Source organism: Penicillium vulpinum, assembly GCF_028829585.1.
Source record: "Penicillium vulpinum strain IBT 29486 chromosome Unknown utg000002l_segment0_segment0, whole genome shotgun sequence".
Lineage (NCBI taxonomy): Eukaryota > Fungi > Ascomycota > Eurotiomycetes > Eurotiales > Aspergillaceae > Penicillium > Penicillium vulpinum.
This window is the reverse complement of record NW_026643242.1, coordinates 326800-341626: the sequence shown is the minus strand read 5'-3', so window position 1 is coordinate 341626 and position 14827 is coordinate 326800. Positions and strand designations below refer to the sequence as shown.

Below are 14827 nucleotides of genomic sequence, written 5' to 3'. Positions count from 1 at the left end.
TACGGATTGAACAAGTCGATTATCTCTCACTGCTAATGTATTGAAAATCTAGTATTCAGATTGGCCTGGCATTGACATTATCCTCAGTTGGCACCTTCCAAGGAAGGCTTTGTTTACGTACTTGCTTAAAATGGAAGGCACCTGACCAGTCCCCTACTCTCGAAGTTCTCCTCTTCCCTCTTCTCTCTTCTCTCTTTCCTCTACCCTATGTCCTCTACCCTCTTCTTTTTATTCCTCCCTTCCTCACGGGACACTTGATCCATTGCGCCACAAGCACAAGCTAGGACAGATACGTGCTGAGCAAAATTGATCTCCTTCCCTTACATTGAGAGCGGTTAATACTGCTCGGACATGTTGTGCTAGGCAGATACTGATAGCCACTATAGGAAAGAGTCCAAATGCTTCGAGTACAACCGCACAGAGGCCAATCAGGGAACTGAATTGTTTCAGCAGCGAGCCATCGCGGCCGAGGAGCGTGCAGCTGACTGGAGAATTTTCGGATTCCCACCCTCAAGGGTCGGACCTCTGAATGATCCACGATCTCTAGTGCGATCTGAATACTCCCACTGCTCCAGTGGTCCTAGCTCAAAAGGAAGCCTGAGTGTCTTTCAGAGGGGGATGGGCTCACTTCTCCGGCGCTCTCACAAAAGAGGTGACACCTTGGAGTCTCGTCTCCAGCATTCCAGTGTTCGCCGTCTATTTGAAAGTGGCCAACATCACACCGTTGACTCTGACAAAACATAGGGTGTCTGACAATTAGTCTACCCCTAACAGAGGAAAAAGCTTCGTGCTTTCTTGTGAAAACGGCTGGCTTTGGTTTGGCCTTTTCCTGATAAAATGGCGAGCTTGACGAGCTTGGCCTATGCTCAAAGAAATGATCAGCCTCCGCTCGATCTATTCTTGAGAGAATGGCCCGCGCCGTCTTTTCTTGCCAGAATGACTGGCTTCGGCTTGGCCTGTTCCCAACGAAACGACGAGCTTGGCCTATTATTGAAGGAATGGGTTGGCTTTGGCTTAGCCTATTCCTAATAGAGCGGCCTAATTCTATTACGTCCTTTTGTTGCTCTGTCTATCCTTACAGGAACGGCTGGCTTCGGCTGGCCTATTCCTAGCAAACCGACGTGCTTAACGAGCTTGGCCTATGCTCAAAGAAATGATCAGCTCGATCTATTCTTGAGAGAGTGGCCCGAGCCGTCCTTTTTTGTAGGAACAAGTGGCTTCGGCTTGGCCTGTTCCTAGTGAAACAACGAGCTAGATCTATTCTTAAAGGAATGGCTGGTTTTGGCTTGGCCTATCCCTGATAGAATGGCCTAGTTTCTATTGCGTGTCTTTGTTGCTCTGTCCATTATTCCAGGAAAGGCTGGCTCCGTTAAGCCTGTTCTTGGTAGATTGGCGAGTAATTTCCGGCCTTCCTGTGGCCGGGGTCTTCTAGGGCGACAACTGAGGGAGTTTGCCCTGGAAGATCCAACAGCTACGAGCTTGGACCTCTACGTGGTGCTGTTGACTATTAGCCTTCCGGTGAAGCCAACGCAAGCTCATATCGCCCCTCTTTTCCGATCATTTTTGAAAACTCCTGTCCTTTTTAGGCTGCAAATCCTTTCAATACAAGCGAACAGATGGATTTCAAATGTTACTGTAAGCATGAACCCGGTTGATACACCCATGGATGGGTCTGTTGCTGACTTTATCGCTCAACAGTGATTGCGATTTGTCTTTTGTCTCCATTTCTCCCGCCCCGCCCTTTACCTACCCCTACTTATGGTCGAGTCATTACTCTACAAACATCAAAGACAAAGAAAGGGCAAAGAGTTTGAGCCAAGATTTTTGGGGGAGGGATGGGGAAATAATGGCTCTGCATTGATACGAGGAAGCCGATGAAGAGTATATGGAACCTCAAGGCCTGCAAAATATGCGTTACACTGCAGATAGGGTTATGCCTCTATTTAAGCCTCTTGATTGTTTTGAAAATTGTTGATCGCCAACATCAGGTGCCACTGTCGATCCAATGTTTCAGTGTGTTCTTCGCCTTCCGGCCCTCGTGTGATTCCTGTACAATTCAGCAATTGCAGGCCTGGCTGGTCGGACTGAAACACTCTACTCCCCACAAAGACCGTGTATCAGATCCTCGCCTCGCCTAGAAATTGCAACTCGTATTATCTTCGCCGCTGTCCACGAGTAGAATGACTTCTAGCACTACACTGAATTCTTAATTGACATGGGAAAGTTGCCTAGATTACCCTGTTCGTTGATGAATTCTCTGTTGGCACTATTGATCCCAGTCAGTGGTGGATTAGGGCTATATTGGTCACCTGACGCCTTTCAGGGAAGGCTTGTGGATGTAGCTACTGGGACGTCATGTGGAGAAGACAAAAGGGAAAGAACTCAGTGGATTTAGTTGAGCTGCTAAGTGAGTGATTGAGAGGATCTCGGAAGGAAGTTCAATCCAGCCGAGGAGCATTAGAATGACCTGCCCATCTTGGTCAGAAAGGCTGTATCAACACCCTATGTGTCTAAAGTGTTGGATGACCAGGATAATCATGTTACTGATAGTGGAGTACAGGTGCGGTTGAAGAGCGCGAACGAGTATTTATCCAGGAGCCACAGCACCTTTTGCAGGTCGACAATGATACAATTGTCTTTTCCATGTTGCTGAGTTTCCAGGAACATGTATTAGCTAAAACTAGAGAGAAGCATAACAAACATTCAGCCAGAGCAAAAGCCACATTGTTACCGGTTTCATGTTATTTGCACGCCTTATTGTCTACATATGGTTACAGAAGAATGATAATCGGATATGCCTCTATAGACAATGTTCAGATGTAAACAATTCTTATTTTTCTGAGGCGTTCACAACGTTATTTTGAAAAATGAAAAATGAACAAGTGAGGAGAGTGGAGAAGTCTATCTCATCCCTATTGTACCGTACAGCGTTAGCATTCTGTTTAACATTGAGTGCATATAGGAAGAAGCTCACGCTTTGGTGGAAGAAGGGGCATTGTAGCTCGAAGATAAGAAGAATTACATACAAAGTATACACATAAAAGGGTGAGTGGATTTGAATGAGATGGCGAACGCACGTTTTGGCCTTGTGGCAGCAACAGGCTTCCATACTTGTCTCCAAAATCCTACATTTTATATAGCACTTCCGCTATGATGATCCATTGCTGGTATAACTCGTTCATCCCTTGGCAATTTGTTTGCTCAGAGTTGCACTGTATAATCTACTAGTTAGCTACTAGTAATAGAGTATCCATCGTGTTGAACCTCGTGTCATTACATTTACAGTACTAAATTTTCCCTTTTGCAGACAATACTAGGTATGACTAGCAAGAAAGCCAATGCATCAAGACAGGAGTTCACAAATATCGAATAATTGTAGGACTTAGTTATAAACCAAAAGCAGCTAACATATAGTACTCCAATTACTTCAACCCTCTTTTCAACTGCAGAGGGGATGCCTTCTCCCAATGCCATGCAAGTGATCTTCTCATCATTGGCATCTTTCCAAGCCCTAAGACACCTGGCTTAGAGAGATAGACCTCTGTCATTGTTAAGAGATAAGAGGGATTTTCGCATCGGAGCCTATCCAATAGATTATCCATCACCAATATAGTCTACGCGTATGCCTGTATATAGTATGTTGTATGTTATATATATGTTATATATACATAGTCAAGGGAGCACGCGATGATATAAAACCAACTGGCATTGCCTAAAACAGGTAAGTTCATACGATAAACATGTGAACTAAACCTGATTGGTTAGAACTGAGGAAAAAAAAAAAAAAAAAAAAGTAGTCTTGCCCCGCGATGCCCCTCCAAATATAATATAACTGGGTATAGAGTAGAGTACTATATAATGTACTGTATATCGCAACAATCTGTTTAAGTATAAAAAGAGAAATACCAATTAATACCTAAATATACACTATGTACTGCACGTAGTCATTGCTAATGGTAAAACAGAGTCATAAAGGCCGATTCCGGCCGGGGGGGGGGGCTTACTTAATTTCTATTAAGAGTCATCCATGTGGAACCTTTAAACTCCCGCACCTTTCCTGATTGTTTCTATTCAATCATCTACATACACAGCAATCATGTCAATCGCAAGAGATATCCGTCCTCGTCAGGACGAGGCCGCCTTCCTCGCTACCTCCCCCACCGCCTCCTTCAACTCCCCATCCAGCCACAGCTCGATTCTGAACCGCACCGTCCCAGTCAACGTTAAGCCCCTGAAGCCTTTCGCCACAGAAGATATCAAGGTCCTGCTCCTGGAGAATGTCAACCAGACCGGCCGTGATATCCTTTCCCAGCAAGGCTACCAGGTGGAATTCCTGAAGTCCTCCCTCTCAGAAGATCAGCTCATTGAGAAGATTCGGTGGGTCCAAATTGAAGTCCCTCTCGGTGACTCACAGCGCTAATGAATTGTTCTGTATTATAGTGATGTCCACGTCATCGGTATTCGCTCGAAGACAAGACTCACCGCACGAGTCCTGAAGGAAGCAAAGAACCTCATCGTCATCGGTTGCTTCTGTATCGGTACCAACCAGGTCGACCTCCAATATGCCGCCGATCAGGGTATTGCCGTCTTCAACTCCCCCTTCAGCAACTCTCGCAGTGTTGCCGAGTTGGTCATTGGTGAAATGGTCATGCTTGCCCGTCAATTGGGTGATCGCTCCAACGAGATGCACGCTGGTACCTGGAACAAAGTCAGCAACGGTTGCTGGGAGATTCGTGGAAAGACCATCGGTATGTGATATCCCTCAACTGTTCCGTTCTTTCTGGGGGATTTCGCTGACCTCTCAGGTATCATTGGATATGGCCACATCGGTGCCCAGCTGTCCGTATTGGCTGAGGCAATGGGCATGTCGGTTATCTACTTCGATGTCCTCAACATAATGTCACTGGGTACTGCTCGCCAGGTGGAGACCTTGGATGAGCTCCTGGCCCAGGCCGATTTCATTACCTGCCACGTTCCCGAGATCCCCGAGACCAAGGGCATGATTGGACCCCACCAGTTCGAGAAGATGAAGCAGGGAAGCTACCTGATCAACGCCAGCCGAGGAACTGTCGTGGATATCCCCGCACTTATCGATGCCATGCGCAGCGGTAAGGTCGCCGGTGCCGCTCTGGACGTCTACCCCAATGAGCCCGCCGGAAACGGTGACTACTTCAACAACGAGCTGAACACCTGGGCAGCCGACCTGCGCTCGCTTAAGAACCTTATCTTGACTCCCCACATCGGCGGAAGTACCGAAGAGGCTCAGAAGGCTATTGGTGTTGAGGTCGCCCAGGCTCTCGTCCGATATGCTAACGAGGGTTCCACCCTGGGTGCTGTCAACTTGCCCGAGGTTTTCCTTCGCTCCTTGACAATGGACGAGTCTGACCACGCTCGTGTAAGTTTCTTCGTACAGTCATCCGGTTTTGCCATGATACTGATTTTGCCTAGGTCATCTACATCCATAAGAACATTCCTGGAGTGTTGAGGAAAGGTAGAGTACATTTGATTCAAATGAAGTGATCTTTCAACTAACAATGCCACAGTTAACGAGATTCTTGGTGATCACAACGTCGACAAGCAGATGACCGATAGCAGAGGCGATGTAGGTTCATCTGTGCTGTTTATACAAAAGAATAAAGACAACTAACTTCTAATAGGTTGCCTACCTGATGGCTGATATCAGCAATGTGGACACTGCCACCATCAAGGATTTGTATACCAGACTCGAGAGCCTTCCTTGTAAGATCATATCCTTTCTCTTTCGCATGGACTTGAAGCTAACACCATTCCAGCTCGCATCATGACCCGCGTGTTGTACTAAACGACCGCTCTAAAAAAACAAGCTAGCCTCCGGGCTGTGATGCTTTAATCAACTTAAAATAAATGGGTCCCCATGGGACTTAATCTCAATTGCAAAAGGACACTCTCAACGAGGTCCTGGAAGTCACAAGATTGCAATTGCCGACTCATGCGTATATTGAGTTGGGGATACGACTGATGTAAAAGCCGTTGAGTGTATATTTTGTGAATATCATGCACCATTTACTAGATAAAAGTTATGCCATGAATGTTTTCATTTTCATTTTCATTTAAATTTCCCTATGTCATCCACAATGATTAACTGCCCAAGTAGAATGCATTAAGTAAAAAAAACGCTGAATATCATGACTCTAACCTCGACTCCCGTCTCTGAATCCGGGACTGCGGCTCCTTCTTCTTGGAGCATCCCGACGGTAATCACGTCGACTTGACGAGCGCCAATCGGCACTTGAATGCGAGCCATGCTCGCCAGAGTCTCGCGAGCGGTCGGTGCCACGATCGCTGCCGCGGTCACTACCACGGTCATTGCTGTTGTAATTCGGAACATAAGAATCCAGATTCCCCGATCTGGCTACTGGGCGACCTTGTCCGAACTGATTTCGGCGATCATCTCTCCCGTCAGTTCTGTTAGATTGCGATCCATCCCATGGCGGGTTGGTTGGTGCGGGAGGACGTGGGGGTAATCCCGTATCTCTTTGCGTATGTGAGAAAGGCCCGCGGCGTTGCTGGTTTCCATGGTGTCCATGGCCTCCATGTGCTCCTGGTGCATTTGATCTGCCTCCACGGGCGGCACCAGGCACGCGGCTATGTCGAGAGTCTGGTCCGCGAGAACCAGAACTTGGCCAGGCGCCATTGCTTTGTGTGTTGGAGACGGGTGGGGGGACTGGGGGCATTGGGACCCGCTGGCTGCGGAACTTCTTTCGGTCGAGTTCGTGGGAGTCTGCGAATTGGGGGATTTCGCCGGGTCGTGCTGGGAGTGGGTGGGTGGTAAAGTATGGGTGCTTCAATGCATCCATGGCATTGATGCGTTTCCTCCAGTCTAGTTTGAGGAGCTCGGTTAATAGAGAAATGGCTGCTGGGTTTAGGCTGTTGTATGGTTAGTTATTGGCTCAAATCTTCTTGAGAGAAGAGTAACATACTCCTTGAAGACTGTGTGGAGGTTCCCGCGCTTGATTCCGAAATTTTTCACGCCTTCACAACCCGGGAGTTGACTCCATCCGGGCATGTTCTCCTCAGTGGGAGTGCCCACGAGATTGAATATCAATTCTGCTTGGTTAAGATCACTGTTTCCAGCAAGGATGGGCTTGCCCTTGAACATCTCGCCAAACACACAGCTATAAAATGTTAGAATATGGTAATCCTGGCTAATAGGGATGGAAAACTCACCCTACTCCCCATAAGTCGATGGCCGTGGTGTATTTCCGTAGCTGCAACAACAACTCTGGAGGACGGTACCATCTCGTGACAACAAGTGCAGTGTATTCTCTTTTGGAATCTCCTCCTCCTTTTCCAGGTTGTGGAGGAGCATCATCATAAGGCCGAGCAAGACCGAAATCAGCGATTTGGAGAAGTCCTCCATTGCTAATGAGCAGGTTTGCCGCTATTCATTTTGTCAGCTTAGAATTATGGTATATCAGTATACAACACTTACCTTTCATATCACGATGTAGGATGCGATTCTGCGAAATTGTTAGAAAGATATTGCAGGGATGGATATTTCAAGGCGGCCGTACTGCATGCATGAACTTGAGTCCTTCAAGGAGTTGCATCAAGTAGCATTTAATCTGTGGTTCGGTGAATTGAACTGCCGGGTTTTCCAGGAGTCCTGACAAGTCATGTTCCATATATGGAAAGACCATGTACATGCTCGGCTTTTTCCGCCCTTCGCCTTTGCCTCGCTCAATTGACATCTCCTTGAGCTGCAGAATGTTTGGGTGGGAAAGCGCTTTCATGAGTTTGATCTCTCGGATGGCGGTAATAGGGAACTAGCACCACAAGTCAGTTTATAGCAAACAAACAATAGGCCAGTAAACTTACGCCTTCTTTCTCGTGGTGCATTAAGATCTTTTTTAAGGCCACAATTTTTGTGTCCTTTTTAGACCTTGCTTTGTAAACCTCTCTATCAACCAGTCAGTCGGTTTCTTTCGGTGACAGCAATGCCGGACTTACCCGAATGTTCCTTCTCCAAGCTTGTCGAGAAATTCATAATCACGGATGTTCGAACAACCAGGGAAACGAGCCTGGCCATCCTCGTTCTTTTCCAGGGATTTGATTTCCATGCTGGTTCGTCGCTTGTGCCGGTCGCTCACACTGGTGGTAGAAGCTCGATTGCGCTAACCTTGAATTAGGTCGAAATGAATCGGTGACCGAGGTCAAGAGTCTTTAGTATGCTTTGGTTTGATGCTGCGTCAAGATACACGAAGGAGGGTTCGAGAATGTCTCCAGAGAGATGGTTGTGGGAAAGCGTCAAGGTGAATTAGCGGGGATTTTCTCGAAGAGAATCAAGGGTGTCGAATGTGTTAAAAGGCGAGTCCATATCATAGTAAAAAGCATGTGTGACGATTTCGCATTGTTCAAGGCCTGGTGAATGGAGCTCGGCCATGCAATAGGCTCAATATAAACCTGAATAGGAACCAGCCCAATCAAGGCACAGGTAGAATAAGAGTCAGACGACTCTTCAATAATAAATCAAATGATTGTTCTGCTGATTGCCCTGCCGAACAATCCAAACACTGCCCTGCAGTGGAATTCGAGTGCCGTCACAGGTCACGTGCGGTCGACCTCTCCGTCCCCGTTGAACCGCAGAACCCTCCGTCTCCAGATCCGATTCGAGATTGGTGTTCTGCGAACCAACAACAGCCATTTTCAGCACACAGTACATCTCATATGCACCTTTCTCCCTGCTCATGCGGTTCTGTGGAAACTAATTGCCTTCCAATCTTTACAGTCATGGCGGGCAAGTCCTCCCACCCTATCCACATCCACCCGGTCCGGCCGCTCTACCGCTTCACTGCAACTGCATTGGGCGCTAGCATGTGGTTCTTCGTAAGGATTTCCTACTTTTGATATACAGAATTTATACTGACATGACTCTTCTGGATAGCTCATGTACCGAGCCAAGAAGGATGGTGCCGCTCTGTTGGGCTGGAAGCACCCTTGGGACCACTGATCTGGTTACAATCGTCGATTTCGTTTTTCTGGCGCAGCCGCTTTGTCTCTCAGGGCAGCGGTGATGGCTGGGCCGCATTGCGTGCTATGTACTTGGAATGGAGAGAGGAAGGAGCAGAGAGCCGGTTGTTGCCGAGTGCATCTCAAAAGCCACAAGTGCCAGGTTCACGATAGCCATTTACCAGCCGAATTGTATCATACCCTTTCTTTTTCAATTGTCTGAAACGGTAACTCTGTGACCCCCGAGTGGCCGAGGTGGAGCCTCATTAGACGAATGACTAGATTACAATATCCAAACTATGAAAATCTACAAGTCTATGTATTTGATAACGTACAATGTGGGTGCTCTGAGAGCGTACCTCATATGCGCAATGCCTCCAACAGCACTTTGTACATCTTGCGCTTCTTGCGGTAGCTTGGCTGCAAGCGGCCACGAGCATGTCCAATCATCTGTGCCACGCGTGGGAATATGTTCTTCTCTGATGTCCAGGACAGAACAAAGATTCCGAATGCCAGCGCGAGTAACCAGCTTTTGAAAGCATCGGACATGTAAGTCAGTTGCATCACCTTTGACACCCAGTCGGATGGTCTAAAGAGCATGTAGCCCGAGATCAGAATGTTGACGATGATCGTGCATAAGTACGGCACTAAACAACCACAGTCAGTATCTAGATGAGCAAGAAAGTGAAGTAGGTGTTGCAATTCTTACCATTCTGAGTCATTGGCTTCCGGAATGGCGGACCCGCGCTCAGAACAACGCTGATAAAGATGTATTGGAAACAGGAGAACAAGAACAAAGCCGTGTTCTCCGAGTTGGTAATGTTGCTCTTTTCCAAGTCCAGTTGTGGCGGCAAAAACCTACATCATTTGTTAGGATAATTTTGATTGGTATGTCATGACAGTTACTGACCATGGCTGTAATTGAACGATCTGGAAGACTGCAAACTGTGACAGCACAACTAGCAAGATATGTCCGAGCAAAGGTGTCAAAACCTTACGCGAGACAAGATCAGCAGTTGGCCGTTTCCGAGACAGCGTAGGAGAAGGATCAGCCCAGCCCACTAGAAGAAATTTAGCTCAGATACTCAAATCTAGTAGAGATAGACCACTAACTGAAGACTGCAATGGGCATAATGAGCACAAGATCGATAAAAAGGAACTTGAAAACGTTAGCGAGAGCGATCCGTCAAATCTTTTAGTAATATAGCCCACTTACCTGGAAATCACCGAGATTTGATCCTGATGTATACAAGAAGCTGACCGAGGAGAACTGAATGGCGGAATAAAGACTCATGAACTTGAAACAGGAGAAGCTTGTCACTAGAGCAGCTCGACCCTCCCTAATCACCGTCGGGACACAGGAGATTTCGAACAGGCGGCTAGTAAAGGGTGCGGCAACAGAAGCCTCGGCGTCCGACAATGAGATACCAACATCTGCGGCCTTTAGAGCTCCACAATCATTGGCACCATCACCGCAAAAGCCACAGCAATAATCAATAGACTGAAGTTTCTCAACTAATTCGTGCTTCTCGTCTGGGGACATACGGGCAAACACTTTGCCGCATACAAGTACCTATACAGCACACATTAGTCCGAGACATCGTAAAAACGAAAATATTTAGTACAACAGCTGCTTACCTTGTTGAGTACATCTTCATTCCCGAAGTCAACCAACCACCTAAACGCATCACCCGTTACGGCGACGGAGTATTCACGCTCGGCGATAGCGTGTTCTGGAATTGACAGGTCGGTCTCCACGGTGTTCATAGGCTGCAGTCGCATTAGCTGTTAATAATTCGATGTAGAGAAAAGATATTTTACCAATAGTGTTGTCGGGTCCAACCGGAGGTCTGAATTATCCACGCATTCCCATATGAGAGAAATTTTGGATGAAAGTCCAGGTGCTGTATATCGTTAATACTGGATTGAGTATAGCCTGGATGCGGTAAAACAAACCTTCAACAAAGTGCGGGATAAAACACGGTTCATCACGTCCAAGCATGTTGCATTCACGAGCAACACTGATGGCAGTCAAGATGTTATCACCGGTGCACATTACATTGCGAATCCCCGCCTCATTCAACTCGGAGATCACACCGGCAGTGCTAGGTTTCAACTTGTTCTCAAATATGATGAAGCCCAGGAATTCCAGGTTAGATTCAGCATCCGTCCGTGACAATTTTTGGACTTTCATCCAGCTCAGCTTGCGTTCGTATTTGGAAGCGCAGGCAATCACACGGTATCCTTTGTGGGTATAGTAATTCAGGAGATCTTCATAATCCGAAGGAACTGCAAAACAATTATCAGCAACGCATACTTATATAGAGAGAGAGGGAGCACTGACGTGATTCGGGAATACATATATCCTTGATGCTTTCTGGGGCACCCTTAACAAAGAAACTTGCTCCATTATCGCCGAACTTTCTGACGACAACACTTGCGCGGCGAAGATTGGAGACGAATTCGAAGCTCCGCAGTACTCCAAGTTCAAGGGGATTCTGAACATTGTTAGACATGAAGCTATGCCATGAATAAAACTAACTCACATTTACATCCTGCTCGTCACCGGTCTGTCCTTGCGGGGGCTTTGCAACTGATGGTGCTATCGTGTCATGTTTAGTGTTTGACTGGTCGGAAACATGGCTCCCGCCCTCCTCAAACGTCCAGTTAGTAAATTGAAACATCTTCACATCGAGAGGATCTCCCAACAGCTCATCGTCCACTACCCTGAGGGAATGACACGTAGCCATGGCATACATAAGCTTTCTTTGCTTTTCAATATCGTATGTAGAGTTGGCCTCTGGGGAAGGACGAAGAAACCCGTCAGACGTCTCAGAGAGCAAGTCTGAAAACCTAGAAACTCTTCTTCAGCGCCGGCTTAAGGATCATACTTGGAAACAGACAAACCTTTTACCACGGGTAACTATACGCACTCCTAGCACATCCAGCCCATCCTCTGTGAGGGTTCCAGTTTTATCGAAACAAACAATGTCCAGCTTTCCTCCCACATTGACCCTAGTCCCATATATTAGTATCAAAACTAGGACATTATTCGTCTTTTGCCACTCACTTCTGTGGGCTGATACAGAAGATATTCTGTTTCTTCAGTCGTGAGAGCGCAAAATTGGTTCCGATAGTAAGTGTGGCTGGGAGAGCTGGCGGTACAACAATTGTGATCAGATCGAGGGCTCGAATTATAATCAAATGCCAAGCGAGCTGTGTTTCGTTAGCTTAGCAGCCAAATAACTTTGTAAAATCGTCTGTCCAAGAATTGACTTACACCCAATCGAACAAAGTTAACGAATGAAGCAACGAATCCGAGAAGAGCGACCACCCCCATCACAGCAATGTAGCGGAACGAGTCCCGGTAGAATTTGAACCCAGAAGGCTTTGGGAAGAGCATCGATCGAACTAGGGCTCCCTTGGTTGTCAAGAAGCCAGTTCTCATAACAATTGCCAATGCTACTGCCTCGTCGTCATCGACATTCTGGGGTCTTCTAGCCCGAATTACTTTAGTTCCGCTGAAAAGGAAATGTTTGGCAACGTGGGGGTGGATAGAAGGGGTACTGAGATCGAGATGATTGAGGGAGTCATCGGTGAGTGGTGTTTTGGACACGGGGACAGATTCACCTATTCGAGTTAGATGTATATATAAATATTGCGGTTTTAAACGAACCAGTGAGCATGCTCTCATTCACAATGCAGTCTCCTGACAACAAGATGCAGTCACACGGGACCTGGTTAAGCGATGGGTCGGAGAATTCATACACGTCTCCAGGAACCAGCTCTTGGGAGGAAACGGATCGCCCTATAGATACGATCAGTTTACACCAACCAGTAAATTGACACATAGAATGAACGAACAGAATCCATTTCTTAGAACGCGAACATCACACTCGAAGAGAGATATCTCCCTAAGCCGACTCATTGTCTATAAAATCGTTAGTTTCACGATATTGGTCCAATTCTTGGGTAGAACGCACTGATTTCGTCTCTACCACAGTGGTTGCTATGCTGAAAAACGATATGAGAAAGATACAGATGGCATAGTAATAGTACTCGTCCATGGACCACAGAACGAGACTCGCAATTTGGAAGATATAAAAAGGATGAAAGGCCTGTACACTGTCAGATACATTGATGAAAGAGTAGAAGGAGAACACTGACCTCGTCGACGAGAAGCTGAGGAATTGTCTTTTGGTCAATTTCGATGGCGTTACTTCCAAATATCTGTTCCCTGCTGTCTCGTTCGTCGGCATCCAATCCAGTTCGCATGACCTTTGCATTAGTCCACGAGGGATCTTTCCAGCCATTGATCAAAGAAAATTTATCCTGGATTGGATGATAAAAGAATTTCAGATATCGATAGTTGACGAAGTGCAGAGAGGCAATAGTCGGATCATTATCTTCATCATAGGCATGACTTATTGAGTCGGCGAAAACTGTGGAAAGTGGACGTCCATAAGGTTGGCTGCCAACTTTATGGATGGTGAATTGGTTCCATTGGTCCTATCATGGGTCAGACGTTTATTTTACGGGATAGAAATTTTCACATTCTTACCTCGATAGCCACCCATTGACATTTCCCTATCGGAGTTGCTTTCCCAATCAACTTTACCCGCCATCGTGGCAGCCATCGAAAGAGAAGCCAGGCAAATCCACCAGTCAAGATGCAAAGGGCAATATAGATAGCAAACCCTCCCGAACTCGTGGAAAAGCCAGCAAATACGGCCGTCAAATCTTCCGACGCAATATAAACTTTTTGATTCAACCGACTGCCGGATCGTCGGTCTCGGCCATAAGAGCTGGCGGACATAAAGCGAGAAAGAAGCGGATGTTCAATCGAGTCGCGAGAAGTAGACATTCGCTTAGACATAAAGGATCCCCTGACTGACTCGATATCCGCATCCCCAATCCCATGTAGAGATTCTTCATCAATCTCGCTTTGGTCATCCACTGCATCTTCGTTCGACCATTCTGCAAAGTCTTCCTCGTCCTGAAAGTATGTAAAGCTCACCGTAGAGCCTGCTCGATCACGGCGGTGCGCGAACGAGACGACGCTGGAAGGAATGCTTTCAGATATTGGGCCATCGAAGACCTAGTGCAAGTCAGTCCCTGCGTCGAAGCCTGCACGTGAGAATGGAGATTCGACATACCTCATTACGGGCCATCTCCACATCCGACACGACGCTCATGCTGGAGGATTTATCAGCAGGTGTTCAAGGGTCGAAGTAAATAGAAAGGGAGTGTAGCAACCTGCTGCGCATGGAATCGCGTCGCAGTCCATTTCGAGGCATAGAGAGGTCCACGGGACCAGTCCCCGAGGGAGACTGCGGACGGCTTCCCATGTTTAAGAGAGAGAAAGCTCAGCCGGTTCCCCAAAAGCCTCTCTGGGGGTCTTATTTTGCGACTTTAGTCAAGTTGTGTTTCACCGACACCAGACCGAAGGAGAGCATTTACCGCAGAGCGCAAGTTCCCACAGAAACAGGATGTGTGCTGGAGCTTATCGGTGTCCCACAGCGGAGGGTGACTTATCTCCATGTGACTCCCCGGTATACCCATATCGGGCCGAATTTGGAAATCCGCAGTCATATAAAAATGTATACAATAATGGCTTCTATATGCCATTCTATATATATCAATAGGGTTCTATAACAATCTAGAAGACTGGATAATTCTTGGCATCCTATTCCTGGGCTTTTATTGACATCTCATTGGCCATTAAATCGTCTACGGGATTGCGATCTGACCTCGGGAGATACGGGACGATCTACATGGCGCGACTCAAGGGCCTCGAAAGCTCAATTGCGTTCACATTTACTCAAATAGCTATTTATAT

The 14827-nt window shown here is 46.9% G+C and overlaps 4 protein-coding genes across 4 annotated transcripts; 2 read left to right on the top strand and 2 right to left on the bottom strand.

The window, feature by feature from the left end:
• Positions 1-4096: 4096 nt before the first annotated feature.
• N7479_003205 (D-3-phosphoglycerate dehydrogenase) lies at positions 4097-5821 on the top strand (the record flags this gene model as incomplete). The annotated part of the gene is made up of 7 exons (XM_057250902.1): positions 4097-4377; positions 4441-4748; positions 4806-5395; positions 5449-5491; positions 5544-5602; positions 5658-5739; positions 5793-5821. 7 exons carry the CDS (start codon positions 4097-4099, stop codon positions 5819-5821), a joined length of 1392 nt encoding a protein of 463 aa, XP_057110227.1.
• Positions 5822-6170: 349 nt separating this feature from the next.
• N7479_003204 (CDC2/CDK family serine/threonine-protein kinase) lies at positions 6171-8099 on the bottom strand (the record flags this gene model as incomplete). The annotated part of the gene is made up of 7 exons (XM_057250901.1): positions 6171-6906; positions 6960-7154; positions 7207-7420; positions 7472-7499; positions 7554-7805; positions 7858-7939; positions 7990-8099. The coding sequence occupies 7 exons, from the start codon at positions 8097-8099 to the stop codon at positions 6171-6173; spliced, it is 1617 nt and encodes a 538-aa protein (XP_057110226.1).
• Positions 8100-8512: 413 nt separating this feature from the next.
• Positions 8513-9053, top strand: N7479_003203 (uncharacterized protein; the record flags this gene model as incomplete). The annotated part of the gene is made up of 3 exons (XM_057250900.1): positions 8513-8695; positions 8768-8865; positions 8924-9053. The coding sequence occupies 3 exons, from the start codon at positions 8513-8515 to the stop codon at positions 9051-9053; spliced, it is 411 nt and encodes a 136-aa protein (XP_057110225.1).
• Positions 9054-9348: 295 nt separating this feature from the next.
• N7479_003202 (uncharacterized protein) lies at positions 9349-14336 on the bottom strand (the record flags this gene model as incomplete). The annotated part of the gene is made up of 20 exons (XM_057250899.1): positions 9349-9635; positions 9698-9846; positions 9899-10049; positions 10102-10147; positions 10205-10561; positions 10627-10758; positions 10810-10892; positions 10945-11277; positions 11333-11486; positions 11535-11841; positions 11896-12003; positions 12059-12204; positions 12269-12618; positions 12665-12796; positions 12853-12919; positions 12972-13106; positions 13156-13497; positions 13550-14086; positions 14145-14184; positions 14245-14336. 20 exons carry the CDS (start codon positions 14334-14336, stop codon positions 9349-9351), a joined length of 3948 nt encoding a protein of 1315 aa, XP_057110224.1.
• Between the last annotated feature and the right edge of the window lie 491 nt (positions 14337-14827).